The sequence below is a fragment of the Ips typographus genome, linkage group LG6, assembly GCF_016097725.1.
Source record: "Ips typographus isolate SLU linkage group LG6, UJ_Ityp_2.0, whole genome shotgun sequence".
In the NCBI taxonomy this organism is placed as follows: Eukaryota; Metazoa; Arthropoda; class Insecta; order Coleoptera; family Curculionidae; genus Ips; species Ips typographus.
In genome coordinates this window covers 2,525,840-2,544,927 of record NC_138427.1, presented here as the reverse complement: position 1 = coordinate 2,544,927, position 19,088 = coordinate 2,525,840, and the positions used below count along the sequence as shown (strand labels likewise).

General features: G+C 33.0%; 5 protein-coding genes and 1 long non-coding RNA gene across 10 annotated transcripts in view; 3 read left to right on the top strand and 3 right to left on the bottom strand.

Moving 5' to 3' along the window:
- Positions 1-1,782, bottom strand: part of LOC145730705 (furin-like protease 2) — a 139,199-nt gene extending 137,417 nt beyond the window's left edge. For both annotated transcript variants that reach the window (XM_081982056.1, XM_081982057.1), the window contains exon 1: positions 1,531-1,782. The gene's annotated coding sequence lies outside the window, so the exon portion shown is untranslated. The remainder of the gene's footprint in view (positions 1-1,530) is intronic.
- A 2,263-nt stretch (positions 1,783-4,045) lies between these two features.
- LOC145730385 (uncharacterized) lies at positions 4,046-5,848 on the top strand. 2 transcript variants are annotated; one of them, XM_081981573.1, is made up of 4 exons: positions 4,046-4,284; positions 4,329-4,961; positions 5,014-5,207; positions 5,261-5,848. In XM_081981573.1, the coding sequence occupies exons 1-4, from the start codon at positions 4,194-4,196 to the stop codon at positions 5,762-5,764; spliced, it is 1,422 nt and encodes a 473-aa protein (XP_081837699.1). In that variant the 5' UTR covers positions 4,046-4,193; the 3' UTR covers positions 5,765-5,848. The 2 variants fall into 2 exon arrangements, with proteins under 2 accessions (XP_081837699.1, XP_081837700.1); XM_081981574.1 differs by having other exon boundaries at positions 4,051-4,284; positions 4,344-4,961.
- A 1,119-nt stretch (positions 5,849-6,967) lies between these two features.
- On the top strand, positions 6,968-11,260 carry nAChRbeta2 (nicotinic acetylcholine receptor beta2). Its single transcript, XM_081982059.1, has 10 exons — positions 6,968-7,153; positions 7,421-7,617; positions 7,673-7,782; positions 8,427-8,607; positions 8,658-8,814; positions 8,867-9,170; positions 9,222-9,377; positions 9,430-9,545; positions 9,592-9,707; positions 9,762-11,260. The coding sequence occupies exons 1-10, from the start codon at positions 7,084-7,086 to the stop codon at positions 9,972-9,974; spliced, it is 1,620 nt and encodes a 539-aa protein (XP_081838185.1). The 5' UTR covers positions 6,968-7,083; the 3' UTR covers positions 9,975-11,260.
- LOC145730708 (gamma-interferon-inducible lysosomal thiol reductase-like protein) lies at positions 11,251-14,126 on the bottom strand. Of its 2 annotated transcripts, XM_081982060.1 has the most exons (7): positions 13,987-14,126; positions 13,779-13,931; positions 13,546-13,722; positions 13,242-13,484; positions 11,912-12,049; positions 11,677-11,859; positions 11,251-11,554 (listed from the first exon to the last, which is right to left on the bottom strand). In XM_081982060.1, exons 1-7 carry the CDS (start codon positions 14,029-14,031, stop codon positions 11,300-11,302), a joined length of 1,194 nt encoding a protein of 397 aa, XP_081838186.1. In that variant the 5' UTR covers positions 14,032-14,126; the 3' UTR covers positions 11,251-11,299. The 2 variants fall into 2 exon arrangements, with proteins under 2 accessions (XP_081838186.1, XP_081838188.1); XM_081982062.1 differs by lacking the exon at positions 13,242-13,484.
- Positions 14,127-14,252: 126 nt separating this feature from the next.
- Positions 14,253-15,834, bottom strand: LOC145730709 (odorant receptor 85c-like). 2 transcript variants are annotated; one of them, XM_081982063.1, is made up of 6 exons: positions 15,533-15,834; positions 15,212-15,480; positions 14,770-15,159; positions 14,633-14,719; positions 14,425-14,580; positions 14,253-14,373 (listed from the first exon to the last, which is right to left on the bottom strand). In XM_081982063.1, exons 1-6 carry the CDS (start codon positions 15,711-15,713, stop codon positions 14,323-14,325), a joined length of 1,134 nt encoding a protein of 377 aa, XP_081838189.1. In that variant the 5' UTR covers positions 15,714-15,834; the 3' UTR covers positions 14,253-14,322. The 2 variants fall into 2 exon arrangements, with proteins under 2 accessions (XP_081838189.1, XP_081838190.1); XM_081982064.1 differs by lacking the exon at positions 14,633-14,719 and having other exon boundaries at positions 14,425-14,595.
- A 438-nt stretch (positions 15,835-16,272) lies between these two features.
- Positions 16,273-18,874, top strand: LOC145730715 (uncharacterized). The gene is made up of 5 exons (XR_014178664.1): positions 16,273-17,160; positions 17,225-17,428; positions 17,501-17,594; positions 17,661-18,592; positions 18,674-18,874. It is a non-coding gene; the product is annotated as an uncharacterized LOC145730715 (long non-coding RNA).
- Positions 18,875-19,088: the final 214 nt, after the last annotated feature.

The window sequence follows — 19,088 nt, the reverse complement described above, 5'->3', positions numbered from 1 at the left end:
GGTTTCAACTACAATTTAGTCTTCAGGCATAAAAACAAAACTAACCAATAGCAATATGTGTTGATTTTAAATGCAAAATACCACACGTAACAGACCCCGGACCTGGCCTTTGGTAATCATGAATTACAATTACAAAATCACTCAGTTCTCAGCATTATTGTTCTGGGTTTAATTAACCGTAGACCACGATATGTAACGGCCCATTGTTTATTAAAAGGTAAATAAAATTTATATCAAACAAAAGACGACTGTTTTTTATAAGCTGGGTAGACGGGAAATTCCCTGGTAAATTGGTTTTATGTGTTGCTTTGTACTTGAATTAACACTAACTTAATTAAATTTGATGACTGTTTTCTTGGAATTGTACAAAAATTGAAGATTGGACAATATCTAATGTCTTGATTGGTGGCTAATCTCATTTTGTTATCGCTTTTTAAACACGTTGTTTGTGAACGTATTATTCAAGCAATGCCATTTAGTTAACTGCATAAATATGGTAAAGTTCAAATACGTAAGAAGTTAAAAAACCAAAGTGTGTCAAGAATAGGCACTACTAATACAGATTACTCTTATTATTTAGATCAGGGTTAGAAACTACATTAGCGTTCAAATTAATACATTATTGATGATTCATATTGTATTTATTATCAAGTTGGAAATTAGGGCGTAGCAACAGTGTCACTAATTATAAATTATTATCAAAGTTCTAAATGTGATTTTCAATCTAGTTGGGGAAAACTTTATTGCTGGGCTGTCAAAGGGTTCGTGCTGAAGCAATATTAATACTGAGTGTCAGAGAGGGATAATCCAGAAAATGTTACAAACGATTACATTCAATTACATTACTTTAATCAACATGTTAAAGGCTGATTAAGCGTAAATCCGACCCCTTTTCCTATATTTTTCTTTCTTTTCGGTTCGTTTTTGCACGGTTACAACCCTATGTGCCACATTTTAATTAAAACATGTGGAAGTGTTTATTTGCGCGCAAAGCAATAATCAGTTATCCAATATCTACCCAAGTCAACACAATAATTACAAACCAATTCGTATGGCAACCACGATCACCTTAAATACTGAGTTTTTTTTTAAATTAGCCATAGTCCTTGAAACTAAACAAGCACATCCAAATGTCTGTTATATGCACATTAACTATCGATAATATAATCCTACTTGATTAATCACAACTTAAAGTGTAACGTACTATACCATTTGGATTATTCAAATTTTTATTTCAGAATAGTGTTATTAATAGAATGAAAAACTATTTTTAATTAAAATTTTGAACATTTGGTTACACCAACAAACCTAAAAAAACAGTAATTATTATTTTCTGTCCTTGCATTACTCGTGCAACTTTCATTTCTTGCGCGATAACTAGCTATACTAAATGTCTTGGTAAAAACCGGGTATTTACATTTTCCTTAAACCTTCTTTGCTATTTTAGAAGACCTTGGTTATTTACAACAATTGTACCGAAAAAAGTGGTTACCCGATCAATTGCCTCGGCGACACAGTAATGGTACTTACAGAAGTGAAAGAAGTCCTTGAACTGATGTAAATCCAAAAAATGTTAAATCCTATTTTTAAGAGACAATCACAAAAAAAAACACCACAAAACCCTTTTCACCACAATAGTAGAAAATCGGACACTCTCGGTACCGAACAAAAAAAAACACGGTACCACACCACAATTTCGAGAACTGTTACGAAAACATATTGGTCGAGAACGAGATACCAACCAGCTCGTGTCCAATTAAAAACGAACTGAACCGCTTTATACTGTTGATAGAAATATTTGCGATTATTTTACATCACAGCCGGCCTTTCATTTCGTCATTCAATTGAAGAAAGTCGCCAATAGATGGCTTTAGTTTGTCAGTCGAAGAAGCACCACGAGGTACCAGCACTACTACCAACGCTATTAAGGAAGCGAAAGTTGAAAAACGAGTAATTGTTGTTTGGTACGGTACCGCTAGCTGTTGGGGAATTCTCGTATTTTTTATAGCTTATCAGATTCATTATTTTTATTTACTCTGAAAATATTGTTGGTTCAGAAAGTGGGTACCAACATGTAACCAGTTACGTCATTTGTTGTGTCACGTCATGTGAGTGAGTTACAAAATGATTTACACATCTCATCAGTGCCAATGAACAGTATAGTTGTGGATAAAGTATAATACGAGTTCTTTTTATGACCCTAAGGGTAAAAAACGCTCCACTAGGGGCTATTTTGGCAAACTAACTAGACATAAAGTTGAAATTTGCTTTCTGCCTTTGAAATTGATCAATAATATTAATTACAATCAATGTCACTGCTTATTTTCTTCAATTCTGATCATAAGGCTCATTTATACTTTCTCAACTTTGTTGTAGAAACAACAGTTTGAAGTAACAAGTTTTAGACTGTTCTAATCTGCTTTTAAACTAGCTGAAGAGCATTTGGAAGTTTCACTGTTTTAGAAGCTTTTGAAACTTTTTTTAGACTACTTTATGAGCATTTAGAACGTTTTTGGACAGTTTATTGAAGGTTCTCAACTGCTTTAAAGGCAATTGAAAATCTTAGACGGTTCTAGAAATTGTTGGAAGCTTTTAAACCGCTCTAGAAAGATTTTAGACTGTTCCAAAAGCTTTTCTATGCTGATTCAGAAGCATTTGGAGCCTTCTAGACACTATTGGAAGTTTTTGGAGTTTTCATAGGGTTTTGGAAGCTTCAGAAATCTATTAAGACTACGTCAATAGCATTTAGAAGTTTTGAGGACATATTGATCATTATACCTATAGTAGAGTATATTGAAAGTTTTTAACTGCTTTAGAAGTATTTGGAAATCTTTGACGAATTTAGAAATTTTGGAAAACTTTTAGACTGTTTTCGAATCTTTTGAAAGCTTCTAGACTAGTTGAAAATTATTTGAAAGCTTTCAGACTGTTCCAAAAGCTTCAGAAGCATTTGAAAGCTTCTAGACACTATTTTGAAAGCTTTTGGAGTTTCTATAGTATTTTCAAATCCTTTGAATTTTTTTTAGACTACTTCAGAAGCATTTGGAATGTTTTTAGACAGTTTAAAAAACATAATCAAGGTTCTGGACTGCTTTAGAGGCCCAAAAAGTCATTATTACCACTTTGAATTGCCCAATAGCCCACTGTGCACTAGGTTAATAGCAAAAAATTCAGCTTTAAACTTTTGGATTTAATTTGCGGATGTAATTTAAGTAAAAACTTACCACTCTCTTAAAATTTCTAATTAGCCTGTACAATAAATATTTCACCGTAAATATTTATAAGGATAACAGAAAGACTACAACAAATTCAAACAAAATGGAAAAACAACCCACATAACTGGACCATACTAAATCCTCTGTGTCTCACAAGACAGACAAGACAATCTCGCTTCCTATTTCCTACAACTACCCTACTAGAACACTTACACATAACATAATCCTCAAAACTACTTTAGACTAACTTTTTTTTTTTTTTAAATATGTTATTTTGTAAATACTTTACCTAGTTAAGTTATACTTTATTTTGTAATCTTATCACATAGGCAGAAAGACCAAACTGGTCGATAGCCTGTTTCGTTGTAAACGAAATAAAGATTGTATATATATATATATATATATTTATAAGGATCAAAGTTCAAAACTCATGAAATTTTGTTTGAGTTGCCTTGATTAAAACCAAAATCCCGGACGCTAAATTTCGGTCATTAATTCGGTTTATCCCGTAAGTACACACATCAAAATATTAATTTCAGCATTGTTGTTTTTAAACAGACACATTATAGAGTACACGGCGAAATAAATTGGCAAAAAACTGCATTTTTCCTCTAATATGTTGAATTTTACCTGGAGCGAATAGGGAAACACATTTATATAAGCTTTCATAAATAAAGAATGCCCGAAGTATTTTACGTGTAACAAATAATTTCAATTATGAGAAAGTTATTGTTCGTGAGGGAAATTAACAAGTACAGGTCTTTACGTCTCTCGAGAGTGCCATTTTGGGAAGCACAAAATGTGAAAACATTATTATTCCGGTATTTTATTTGCCCTAATAAATACGTTTTAGAGGGAAACATCACAATGCTAACAGCGTGCAAATAATAGGTTTAAAATAATCAATTTGTGGCTATTCAATTTTATGACAAATTTTTACAAATTACTGTCAATCAGTGGTTGTCAACCTGTTACAAAATGTCACGAAAGTCTGAAAATAGTGCAGCTAACAGTGCAGGAGATGGAGATCCAGTGTTATCATCTTTTGATAACAGTCCAAGAAAACCAGGTACCTTACACCACACAACAACAAGCTAATAGACACCAAAACAGTTATTTTGATTGTAGAATTTGGCATTGCAGGCCCTTACGGGGATCATTCTTTAGATCCAGGTTTTTTCATTTTTAAGGCCAAAAATCCAAATTTTACGTCTGACGATGACGAATTTGAAAATGGCGAATTGAAAAGCGAATATTTGCAAAGGCTTAAGATGATCCGTGAAAAGCTTGCCTCCATTGATATTGCCAACAAAAATTATTACAACGAATGTTTTGCCTACCCACCGAATCAATGCAAAATTGTTGAAATCACCAATAGTGAGAAAGTAATTCAGTCGAATTTAGCTGAAGAAGACCACCAAGAAAATGATCAGCGCAAAAATAACAAATCAGAAAGCAACGAAGTCATACGTTTTGATACTTCAGGTTTAAAACCATCATCAAAGGAAGAAATCTTAGATCTGAATTATAACCCTCCAAAAAAGAAGCCATGTTTTAGGGAGTCCACTCCTAGATTCACTGTTTCATCCCCTGAATTAAAAAAGTGCTCTACACACAATTCCAGCAAATCAGAACAAGACAAAAGTCCTGATCATCTATTCCCTGAAATTACAGTCGAAGAAAAACAACCCCAAAGTCCTTCCCTCAATCAAATAATACATTGTCATAAATGCCACAAATCAATAAGTAAACCATAAATAATCTTCTTCTTCACATCTTATAATGACTGAAATTTCAGGCCCTGATCAAAAAAACTCTCGTAAGTCTTCAGCCCAAGAAGAACTGTACCTGGTTTTTCTAGATACTATGGAACAGCAACCAACGCCCAAAAGTAACCACACTGTAGTGACTGAAAGTACTACCACAACTTTACAAAGTACTCCTCGTGTACCTAAAAAACGACGACTCTTCTTACGAAGTGCCAGAAACAAAGTTCAATTAACAAAACCAACCAATTTCTGTTCATTAACCCCGCATGATTCCAGGTTAAACCAGTTGATCAAATGACACTTTGGGAAGATTTAAGAACTAGAGAGGCAATGAAGAAAAACGAAAATAGCGCTTCATCCAAAGAAACTTTCTTCGAAAGCGTCTTGCTTACTCAAAACCAAACTGACGAGAAAGTTACTGTTAATGTGGCTGCAGTAGGTAGTTTGGATGTTCCCCGAAAGGAAATCAAGAGCAGAAAGTTGTCTTCGAGGTTCCCATCCATAACCAAATTGACCAAGTTATGCCCGTTTTCGTTTGGAAGAAAATCAAAATGTGTTAAAGAACCAGAACAACCATCCAAGGTAAATGATCGGTCCAAAGAAGAGCAAACGTCCAAGACTGCAAATTTACTGTTAAAATTAAAGCAAAGGCAGGATTTAAGTTTAGAAGAAGACACTTTATCTAGTGAAAGTGCAGATTCGGATTTTAATTACACAGAGAATGATGATGAATTGGAAGAGTATTACCAACAGTTTTGTCTATTCTGTTATTGCTTCTAAAATTTGGTTTATGTTGTACTAAATTGCTAAATGTTTGTAAGTTAAGTGTAAGATGTAATATTAAAATAGATGCCTTATCGGTAATTAGTTTTATATATGGTTAAGGTCGTAAGGTTATTATTGCAAACACATAAAATTATCCTTAAATAATGCAAGGTTTGACTAGATATTCTGATAAATTCAAGGTAATCAGTAAATTTATTATCAAAACCAAACTACTTGTGTGGTTTGTATGAAAACATTGTCCAGGAAATTAAATGTGTGTAATAATTTCGTACATAGAAGTCACTTCCACCACAATGTTTTGCAAAAATTTGCTACTAATCTAGAAGAGTTATCAGCTGGCCATACTGTAAAAAAGTGTTTTTGATTTGTTTTTACGAAAATTGTTGATTTGGCAATATTTCAAAACCTTCGTATCAAAATTAGAATAATTTTCAGTTTGACAACAAAATAGAAATGTGATTAATGTATGTCTTTAAGGAAATGGAAAAATAATGTAATAAATAAGCGTTAAGCAAAATCCAGTTAGAACTTTCTTAAATCAAATTAAATCTTAAATCATCTTAATTCTAATTAAGTTAAATGTTTCTAATTTTAAACTTTGAGAGTACATTCTGGTTATATTGGTGGCGTAGCTATGTTGTATATGAAACAAGAATATGGTAGCTTTAAATCCAACTTTATGGAAAAACAGACTTAAACAAGTATGCAAGCAACATTAATAATTACTTTCATAATTAAAAAAAATGTGGCATTAATTACTTCTGATTAAAAAAATTACAAATTTGATACTCTAGCAACTTTTATTATTCTGTTAATTTAAGGCGTACTTTACAATAAAATTTTCGATTTTTTTGCAGTATATGAAAAAGCCATACTTAATGAAAACTAAGTAAACAAACAAGTTTTTACAACTTCCCATAAACTGCATAGAGATGAGTTTCAGGGAGGATGCGTATGCGTATTGATTCCTTTAAACGAGTATGAAAATAGAGATCGCGCAGACTATCCAGATGTAAAGAACTTTGTTAGATATTTTTAAAATATCTGTTTATGGAAATTACCACATAAATTACTAGACACGATTATGATTAATAGCTTAAACTATAAAGATTTTTTCAAAAATTGAATCAGAGTTAAGGCATAATTTAGTTGGGTTTTCCCATCCATTTCTAGCACTTCTAAGAAGTGTTTGGGATTGCGCTTTGGTCCAGTACAGCCACCCCGCCATGAAAGCTGTCAAAAGCATGTGGGCGTAACAAATATTTCTTTTTTCCCTTAAATACGTATATTCTGAATAGTTTTAAATGTGAACAATGAGTTGTTTAAAAAGCTTTTGGTTCCCGTTTTCTTTTGTGATAATCAGTTTGCTCAATTTTTCTACCGGTAAGCTATGATGCACGTTGCATGACCCAGATTCAGCCCAAATACGGTTTATTGTTTGTTTGTTGTTCTTTTTCCGGGCTATTTTACGTGTAAACGATGATCAAAACTGTCATATACATTCACAATGATTGTTTGCATAATTAGTAGGTTTGGTAAAACCTATTGAGGAGTTGGATAGAGGGATCAAAGTGCCACACCTATATTCAAAGGCCAATCCCTTTTTGTTTGCTGTTTTTCTACACTGATGATACTTTTTACTCATTGCAGCCGACGTAAAACAAATGGAAGCCAATCCAGATGCAAAAAGACTGTACGACGACCTTCTTAGCAACTACAACCGCTTAATTCGACCTGTGGAAAATCACACAGAAACTGTGACTGTATGGATGAGTTTAAAGTTATCTCAGCTTATAGAAATGAATCTAAAAAATCAAGTAATGACTACCAATTTATGGATACTTCAGGTAAAAAATAACAAAACTCCTTTCCTTGATCACTCTGTTATTACTAAATTGTCAGAAATGGTATGACTACAAGCTGAGATGGGACCCGAAACAATACGGTGGAGTTGAGATGCTTTATGTCCCTTCAGAGCATATTTGGCTACCGGATATTGTCCTTTTCAATAAGTAAGTTCAATTTAATTAAATGCAATGCTCATAGTTGTCAGATGTCAATTTGAATATTGAGTGCCTGGAAAAATTCCATGTCAACTCGTACAATTCTCTAATTAAAAGCTCCTGATATTTCTCTTTCACACATAAATCTATACAGGGATTCAGGAGCGTATAATATAGTAGGACGTTGATGTTTGCTTAACGAATTAGTAATTGGATCGCCTAACAAGAAGCTCGTTGGGGACTGTGGAAATTAAATTCATGTCACAGATAATTAACACGTGTCCCATTGAAAGTAACACTAATTAGAGGTGTAATACATATTTCTTAGGTGCTCTGAGCGACTACAGCTTTCCTAATTTTGTGGAAATTTCTGTTTAACGTTAATAAAAGTGCAGGACTGACTCTACTCCACTGTATAGTTCTATACAAGACTAAATAAAATCCTGCTGACTAATCAAAATAATCTGGTAATAACAGTAATGTTATTTATGCTTGATTATTCATCAATCATCAATAAGTGAATAAAAAATGTAATTAAGAATTGCATATTCTGATGGGTTTAGCAAAATTATAAAATCGTGATTCAACACCATTGTAGAAAACACTTAATGTGATATTTCACTCTTCTCCAAACTGACAAAAATCTACTTTAGTGCTGATGGAAATTATGAAGTAACCCTAATGACAAAAGCCACCCTTATGCATACTGGAGAAGTAAATTGGAAACCACCTTCTATCTACAAGTCTTCTTGCAAAATCAACGTGCAATATTTCCCATTTGATGAGCAAAGCTGTCTAATGAAATTTGCTTCGTGGACTTACAATGGTTTACAGGTGAGTGGTCTTAAGTTGTGTAAGTTACATTTTTGATTCATAAAATATAGGTGGATTTGAGGCACATGGATCAGAAACCTGGCAGCAATATTATTAAAGTTGGAATTGATTTGTCTGAATTCTATTTGTCAGTCGAATGGGATATACTGGCGGTACCAGCAACTAGGAATGAGGAATACTATCCTGAAAGTAAAGAACCATTTTCTGGTCAGTAAATAATTCCTGAAATTTGCCAATGCCACTAATTATTGAATTGCAGATATAACTTTCAAAATTACTATGAGGAGGAAGACTTTGTTCTATACTGTGAACCTTATAATTCCTTGCGTTGGTATTACTTTCCTTACTGTTTTGGTCTTCTATTTGCCATCAGATTCCGGCGAAAAAGTTACATTATGTGTGTCAATATTGCTGTCTCTTACTGTGTTTTTCCTTCTATTGGCTGAAATTATCCCACCTACATCACTGGCAGTTCCTTTGTTAGGAAAATATCTTTTGTTTACCATGGTTTTGGTTACGTCCTCTATATGGGTTACTGTTTGTGTGCTTAATGTTCATTTCAGGTAAAAACTAGCTACTAAACTAAATTTGAGGGTAAATTGTTGTTGTTTCAGATCACCATCAACTCACAAAATGTCTCCAATGTTTCGTAAAATTTTCTTACATTTTATGCCAAAGATTTTAATTATGCGTAGGACCACTTACACCATACCAGAATATGATGATAGTCAACCACCGAGAGGCTACACCACAGCAGATTTAGATATGCAGTAAGTCTAATTAAGATATAAAGTTACAATAGCTAACAGATGTACTTTCCAGACTTAACATGGGAGAACCGTTTACTTCTGATTTTAAATTAACAACCAGAGAACCGAGTTACGTTCTGCAAAATGGCGATCAAGAGGATCTTCATAAAATGAAAGCTCATTCTTCTAGTAAGTTTTCCCATAAAATAGATCTTTTTCTTAATGTTGTTTTTAGTGGGCGATTCATCCACCAATATGACTCACAAAAGTTTATCGCCCGGTGTTTTGGCAGCTCTGGAAAGTGTTCGATTTATTGCTCAACATATTCGTGATGCTGATAAAGACAATGAGGTATTTGATTATTTTGAAAAAATTGCTTGGGAAATAACAGTAATTTCTTATTAGATAATAGAAGACTGGAAGTTCGTTTCTATGGTGCTAGATCGTTTCTTTTTATGGGTATTTACCATCGCTTGTATTGGAGGAACAGTAGGAATTATATGTCAAGCTCCATCATTGTACGACACGCGAATTCCCGTTGATCAGAACCTTAGCGAACTACCTATAATGTTCCAAGATAAAAATGGTCCAATAGTTCCTGGACTTGGGCCTATCTAAATGAATGATTAATCGAATTTTAATTTATTTCAACACTATCAATTATCAATATTTAAGCGACCAGGCATACAAAATGTTTGGCTGTATACAATAAGTTACTGATAACGTAATAGAAAGCACGGTACTGTTAGATACTAAAAGCACTTAATTTAATTTTTACAAACCAAACGGTTTTGTTTAAAAATAAATATTATAATGACTGAATTAATAGGTGTAGACTTACGTAAGACGTATAATCAGCTCAGAGACGCTGTCTGACCTATCCAAATGGGTCCTAACAAGCAACAGTTATTTACAATATACATATATAATAATAATAATAATAATAATCACGAATTTTGTAGTTCAAAACTATCTTCCGAATGATATACACTTTGTTAACTAGATTCCGGGAGATTTTGCCACAGACAAAACTTCACAAACGGAACAATTTTCGAATAAGTTATAATAATTACTAGGAAATACATTTTTTATAAAACACATTGTTAGAGTAATGTTCTAAAACAGTTTTTTTACTTACCACACCACAATATGTCTGTTTGTTCTACAATACTTCCCTCCATTTTGTATGTGCTTAAGTATAACAGCGACATAAAATGCAAACGTCAATATCTCGCAAAACATGCACAAAATGGGAGGAATAAAAATTGGGTAAACTTGTAACCAGAGCTAATTTGTTAGTTTTTAGGACCTGTTGGAAATATGTTTCACATTTAACATCATGGGCTCTCAAAACATTTTCCAATATGTCATAAACTGTAACAATTGAAATGAAACACTTTATTGCATGAATATTACAAGTGGATGATGTAATAGTGACTCCCTAAAGTATTAGGTCATTTACTTACTTTCAGCAATTTAGTATGTTTAAATATTCTAGTAAGACAGAATTTGAGGAAAATAAACCTCACTAAAAATTCATGGCTTAGTATCCATGTAAATGAATGCTAGTTGACGAGTACTTCTTTAAAAGTGAGGATAGACACCTCATTAAAAACAACTCGAATCTTGCTAGAATAAAAATGTCTGAAAAAAATTTTACCCAATTTTAAGTTGAAAATACGTTTCTAATGCTTGTTCTATGATTATAGTTTTAATTTACTGTTCTTTGAATTATTTCTATGAAAATTATTACATAAGTTGTGTATATATTTTAATATACTTAGGAATTGGTTGGCTTTAAATACTATAACATTATTATAAGTAGGTAATGTAACTTAGGCAATCGAAATCACTACATTAACTAATGTAGAACCTTTAGGAAATAAAACGCATATTACCATAAATAGTTTAATTTATTCTTAGTTATGCTGTTAAAACCCAACTCAATTGCATATTGCGGGTGTGTGCGAGTCTTTGGATATTTTATTGCATAAAACTTCTTTGAAATCTTCCAAAGACTTATTCTGATCATCGTCGTTGATTACCGCACTGTTATTGTATACCACAGTTGGTACGAAAAAAATATTGGGTTCCAGGTTCCACGTCTTATCACCATGTGTTGCTAATAACTTATCGCCCTCCAATGATAAGGCACATCTGACTATTTTTTTAAAATCAATGTTATACTTTGAAGCACACTAAAAATTAATTTATAATTGTTAGTAAATTAGCACTTTCAGTTACAGAGAGTTCATGTCTAGAAAGATCATTTGTGCAAAAAGAATCGAAAGTAGGATTTTCATCAATTTGATCTACTTACTGTTTCTATATAATACACGCTGGACGGATTATTTGCAGACATAACGCACATGACAAATTCCAACTTTAAGTCTTGGTTATCAATTTGGGATAGGGCACAAGCCTGGAATTTATTTCCTTTGCATTCGTCTCTGCCATGATGGCAACTGAAGGTGTATTTGCCAGTTGTTTTATTAAAACTATGCTAAAAAATCTGTTTTAATTGTGATTGAAATTGAAAACTGGTTAATACTCACCATTGATTTGCCATAAGGAACGAAATCGAGAGTGACAAACTCTTTGAAATGCTGGTAATTTGGATAAAGCTGTCTAGTAATAAATTTTACACTATCATAACATAGGGATTCATAGTAAATGCTGACAGGAATAGCAGCCTAAAAAAGCAAATTAAAATTAAATTTTACTCTGATGTTAACATATTATTGAATTTTTTTAACCTCGTTTTGTTTACTGGATTGAGAAATAAAATTCACTATATCTATGAAATGCAATCACACAAAAATGTCACTTCTGTGCTTTAAGTTAATGATCATGACCTATTAAGATTAGTGACTAAATATAGTTCTTAATTACTTAAAACAAATATGAGAAGGCCTTTTAAAAAGTTCAATAGAGCTGGAACTGACAATTTTCAGACTGTTCAAGAAAAACATTCTGGTTTCCATATCATGTGTGTAACTGCGTTCTGCTTAGGAAAGTCTTTGCATTTGTTTATTTCATTTGGAGTGAAAACTTACTCCATGTCACTCCTATGAACTTAAATACTTATACACCTAATAATAGCTATTTATGTAACCAGTTACGAAAAGATCGATTTTGTGTAACGAATGAATGTTTGTAGGGCGAGCGAAGCGAGGTCCTACAATTTGAATAAGTTACACAATAAGACATTTTCGAAACGTGTTGCATACATAATTTTTTCTAATTTTGACCAAAAAGCGGTAAAAACCATCTTTTAAAGTGATTTAACACAAATATTCACTTTCATAGCACCTTGTATAAACTGTGACAACGACATGTTATGATGGATGTCGCCCATATGTTTCTACGGAAATGCATAAAAACAGTGAGTGATGAAATTAACATTTCATAACTAGTTACATAAATTGAGTAAAACGTTTTGTCACTCTAATCAGTTTTGAAAAGTGTCACTTTATATGCCAAAATTAGAAAAAATATTTATTAGTGACTACTTACCTCTGCATAAATAAAACTTATGACGAGTGCCACAAAAATAGCAATTCGCATTTTTTGTGTAAATAGAGAAAACTGGAGAAAAGTTAAACTAGTGGTAAATTCTAAATTTATTAGAAACCAAAACAGTAAACAAACCCAAAATTATGCTGAGCAGTAGTAGAAAACCAGCTACACTAAAACACACCAATTACAATTGAAAGAGATTTTAATGCGTCAGTTAAAGTAAACACCAAGCTTATCAAAAGAGTTTAAAATCAAGGGGAACGTAGTGCAATAATATCTTAGTTTGTGGTATCTTAGCAGTTATTCCACAATTGTTATAACATAGTCATTGAAAGATTGTTTTTTGGTTTCAGTCGAGGTTAATACCGATTCCGTAGATTTGCAGGAATCAGGCTGATTATTCAAATATTTGCATATAACTGTTTTTAAATCGGTTGCAGCCTGTTTTGACTCAGTTTCGTCGTAGTTGTCATTAAACACAATTGTAGGCACCCAGGGTGGAGATATTTGTTTTGTTTTGAGACCGTTTTTTTCCATTATTTCAAAGGCTTTTCCAGATGAGTAGCATTCCTTCAAATTTTTCCATGGAATAGCACTTTCGTAAGCACACTATACAGACATTAAAACAAAATTATTTTGGCTAAATTAGGTGGTTTGCGGGTTAACTTACTCGCTTAAGAGTTCGACCTGATGTTGAATTTTTTTGGTTTTCTGAGCAAGCCACAAAACTTTCACTAACATTCGCACTATACATTTCAACAACGCATCCATGGATCTCATTTCCATAACACTCACTAGGACCATGCTGGCATATGAAGGATTTATTACCATTAGCGTCGGTTATCGTCTGCAATGATACACTTTCAACAAACCTATTTAACTGATGGTTTAAAAATACTAAACCTTAGCATTTCCATAAGGAATCAGTTCCAAGTTGATAACTTTATCTCCGAACAACAGGTAGTTCGCATTTAATTGCTTCGTTACAAAAGCAATACAATCTGGACAAAGGCTTTCGTAGTAAACTGATATTTTAACTGTGGATTTGGTTAAACCCTATGATATATGGTATCAATAGGTAATTACAATTTCGCTGTTGTATTTGACTTACCTGGGAAATGATACACATCAAAGTAATTAAAATTAGGAAGTTCATGTTCAAAACTGTCTTGGAGTAACTTGTTAAAATGATCTTTTTCTTTATTAACTACCAGATTACCCGCACATTTATCGGTAATAATACGAACCAACTTTGAACCGTCATGTTATGATAAAACCCACTCGGAATCTTTGTTTAGCTGTTGAATTATTATTAATTGATACACAATGTAGTACTAGTCACCATATTGCTAACAACAACAAATTGGTGAGAATGACAGTCGGTCAATAAAACTTGTGAATGTGTTTATTTAACTAGAATTGTGTACAAATTAACTAAAGAGCACTTTTATAGTGTTTGATTAAGTAAACTAAAGTATGAAAATGTCGACTTAACCACCTAAAAAAAAATTAATCAAAAAGCGATAATTAAAATCCTAGAAATACAAACAGCCAAAAAAAGGGCGTTGTTAAGTTTTCCTACAGGAACAGCGTCCAGTGTAACTGGTTTTTGGCATCGTAACAGCACGAAAGGAATCATTTTCCTGATTTCAAGACTGTACTTTTGCCAGTCGCTAAAGTACAGCCCGTCACCAATTGATAGCATCTGGAACAGTCGATCCTAAAAAGTGTTTCTTAGCTAGTAAAAATTAAATTACTCTGTCTTCCAGAAGTTGCCCTGGGTAGCACATAAACCACAGATAACAAAAATATAAAATAATGTAGAGAATAAAATCGTAGTTTCCCTAAAAAAATGTTTTAATAAGAAATTAATGAAGAAAAAATGTACACTTACTAAAATAGCGTGAAAAGAAAGAAACCCTATAACCACCGCAGTAGAAAGAGTGACATGTCCCAAAGTACGTTTACAAAAATTATTCAGTTTAGCACTCAAACTAATAATGTGTTGATGGTATTGAATAAATTTCCTAAACATTTTCGTTTGTTCTTCTTCGGTAGTGCAATTCGGGATTTCCTTCAACAGTAGCAGAAGATGCTCTACTTTACAATCAATGTGCTGAAACACTTGCAGATTTAAAGTAGTGATAAGAGTGAAAGGAGAAATTGCTGTGACATTAATAAGTAAAATCACTAGAGCAAGACGCTTATTCAAAGTGGTTCGTTCAAAAATAGGAGGCCACCATAGTGGAACCACATAACCACAAAGATCTTCATTTCCAATTTCCTAAAATTGTTTGAAGTATTAAATAGCAAATCATGGAACCATCAGATAATACTTCGAGGCACTGCTCTTCGTACAACACTTGTCGAATTCCAATTAATACAAATATAACCACAAAAGAAACTAAATAAACCAAACCAACTCTGTCTCCAGTCTTTAGAAGACGATCATATCCAGGAGGTTTACCAAAAGTCCAGTCTGATATGCTTATTAACAAGTCTGATAAAGTTTTTTGATTACAATCGAATAACAAATTTGTTGTATTTATGACCAAAACACCTAAGAGTACAGGTATAGCTTGCGTTAGCATGAAATAGTCTTCGTCTGAAACAATAGTAATTAAGCATAAACTATACAATTTAAGTTTTGTTCTTACTAATGCCAGAAGCAATAACCAGAAGCAAAGCGTCTAAAGTCCAACAATTACGAACAATAGCCCTAACAATGATAAAAGTTATACGTGATTGTTTCCGAGTAACGTTAGGTGAGTATAAACCAACAAAATTCAGAACGAGTAAAGTTCGGTAAAATGCTCTGTCCTTACGTATTGAATACATTTCTGCAAAGTTACAAATGAACGTAAAAAGTAATACTGAACTGATTTCTGATTTGAAGCAAGTGTGGTTATTGCAGACCTGTCTGAATTCCACAATTAAAAAATCAATCTAATGTGAGCTGTGAAGCCTTTGTGAATTATCCACGTTTGATACAAAATTAATTAAATCCTTTGTATATTGCCGCATATGTACCACATACGTGTCTTTTTAAATATTTTAGTATTGCTACACTAAGAAAATTAATTGGATGCTTTTTAATAATTAATTTATTTTTTACTTCAGTAACATAATCACATGTGGAAAAATTTTGCAGTACATTTTTCAATGTAAAGGAATAAAATACTTCACCATTAGGTTACATTAGTTGTTAAATGTTAAATAAGTTAAAATTGAGGAGTCTCACACTAAAAAATTGGTAAAAGAATCCTAATCCTAATAAACCAAATAATTTTTTGTCCATAAAGAACAAGGATATCAAAACAGTTTTGTATGCCTGGTTGCATAAGTAATGTATAGTCGGGACTTGGGTGAGTGACACTAATCTACTCCGAGTAAAGAAACGAACGAGACGGTGGGCGGCAACACCGCCACGCCACAAATTAGCAAATCACGTTGTCTTGTTGTTATCCTAAATTTTATATTTTTTTAATATTTCGGCGTAAATCAACCTTGTAATTACCAAATCTTTGTATTTACTAACATCATTCTAATATGAGTAATATGCAAAAAAATCGAGTAGGTTTGTAGGTTATGTTCTTATTATGGTTCAGTATACCAGCTGTCCAAGAGCACCCTCCCTGGACATAGGAGATTAACATGGGAAAACGGTTTTAATTTTTTTGCGCCTGTACGGTTGATTTGATTGAAAAATCGTATTAATGAAAGTTGTAGTACCTATCACGGACTAGTTTTCTGTATTTTTGTCGAGCAACCGTACCAGCAACAATGACCTGTTTACCCGTTGCCCGACAACCGCCTATACAGTGCAGCCCAAAAGTATAAATTTTCTCATTTTTGTTGGTGTTTTACGACGAAAGGGCTCAAGTTGGAGATCCGAAAAAAATACAGGAAGCTAGTCCGTGATAGGTACTACAACTTTCATTATTACGATTTTTCAATCAAATCAACCGTGCAGGCGCAAAAAAATCAAAACCGTTTTCCCATGTTAATCTCCTATGTCCAGGGTGCTCTTGGACACCTGGTATATTAATGTCTTTGGGCGCGGCGGCGTAAAGGGAGTCAAAATATGGCCGCCAAGTCGGGTAGAAAGACCGATCTTGGAAGTGCCAAACGGAAATAAATCGTATTTATGAATCAAAGAGTGAGAAGTGGTCAATTTACTAGAACTTTTACCAGGCAAGTAGGTAGCCCAACAAAAATGGAGGGAAGTAACAAATATTTTAAACTCTATCAGTGGTGGAGTGTCAAAAGACTGGGATGGAGAAAGGTGTGATTTGACTACCTATGCCCTTGGGCTTTTAACTTACAAAAAATTTAAATTACATTTTCAGACTTGGATAGATTTAAAGAAAAATACTATTAGCAAAAATAGTAGAATAAAAAAATCATTAACAGCAACTGGTGGAGGGCCCCTCTGATTGGAACAGCTCACGGATTTGGAAATAGAAATATTGGGCACAATACCTGCTGTATCAGTTGAAGGGCATGCTTCGATTGAAGAATCCCAGGTCACATTTGAATTTGTAACTGAGGATGTGAGCCAATTAATAATTAAGAGATTCAAATATATTTTTACTTAAATTGGTATTTTTATGATGATTTAATAGGAAGACAAAATGTGCAAAGAAGACAATAATCTACCAGATCAAGATATGTGTGATATGCCATCACCTGGTCTAGCATCTGAAAAACAAGGCATTGGTGAGTTTTATGTCTATTTAGGCATACCTCCAAGTTATTGACATTTAAAGTATTTGTTATTTCCAGATCATACATACAGTAACCAAAATTAAAAGATTGCAGACATCTCAGGAACAATCTCAAAAATTACTTGAAGGCAGGCAAGAGAAACTTTGCTATACAGACAAAAAAAAGTTGGAAATTTTGGAGAAAAATAATTTAATATTAAAAGATATTAATGAGAACTTTGGTTTGCTGGTACAATCTCGAAGTCGAAATGAGTAGGTAATATTTTTTTAAGTATGAAAAGTAGAATAGGTTTACTGATTCATGACAAACTTTGAAAGTCGTGGTACTATGTTTGAAATCACTACAGCTGTTACTGTTTCTTAGCTGCGGCGACCAGTTTTGAATTTATTAAATAACTGGGATACGGTATATGTCAAATTGTACAAAAAATAGTGTCAATATCACAAACAGAAACAGCTTTATTACTGATTTCAGACAAATTAGTTTCTAGACTTCCAATGAATGTAATTTATCAGTAAAGCTTCTTTACTGGTCATAATACAAATTGCCATTTGCTTATGTTTGTTTATTTAGCTGTAAAGTTTTGTTAGTTCCACAATTTTTCTGTGATATCAAATCCATTTTCCTATTCACAAGATAATTTTGTTAGCCATTCATGTAGAATGACACATTTGTTTGTTATATTATTTTTGTTTTTATTTTTTGTTCGTTTTTAAATTTAACTTCCAAGAAAAGTAAAAGTTTTATTATATTTTGAAAACAGTATTTTTGTAAGGCTAACTAAGCCTCACACAAACTAAACATAAAATCAAGAATACCTTACATTAACATTTTTATCCACAAACACTTAAATACTAAAAATATGTTTGAATAATATGTTGTCTTAATGCATTTCCTCCAAAGTCTCTGCCCTGAATCCCTCCTTGGAAATTAATTACGCCCAGATCGTCATTGTCATTCACCTGATCTTCCTCTGCCATATTTATATTGTTTTCAATACACATGTTGTGCAATACAACACAGGAATTGATTATTAATGAAGCCCTTGCTGGTGAACCCTGTGTTTTAAGAGGCACCGAAATCTGTTTTTTCAACACACCATTGCACCTTTCCACATTGCTTCTGATGCTTGTCTGAATGTTATTGTAATGCTGATAACTAATGCTGAAAATGGCATTCACGTGAAAACTCACGTAGGTAGCCAATCAGGATTTTTACAAAATATCACCTATCAAGACGTTACTATACTAGGTTAGGTTAAACCTAGGGGGGTTTTTATACTATAATACTATGGTATTAACATTCAACAAAACTACTAAAGCCTACCAGAAGGTCAAGTTATCGATGGATCGCCAGAAAACAGTGTAAAAATCTACGATTTGAATTTCATAAATGTACATGGAAATGTTCAGAATGGGGCTGTGCCCGTTTTTATACTTTGCGCCGATGAGGGCTGTTTCGATTGGAAATGGGTAGATGTGGAAA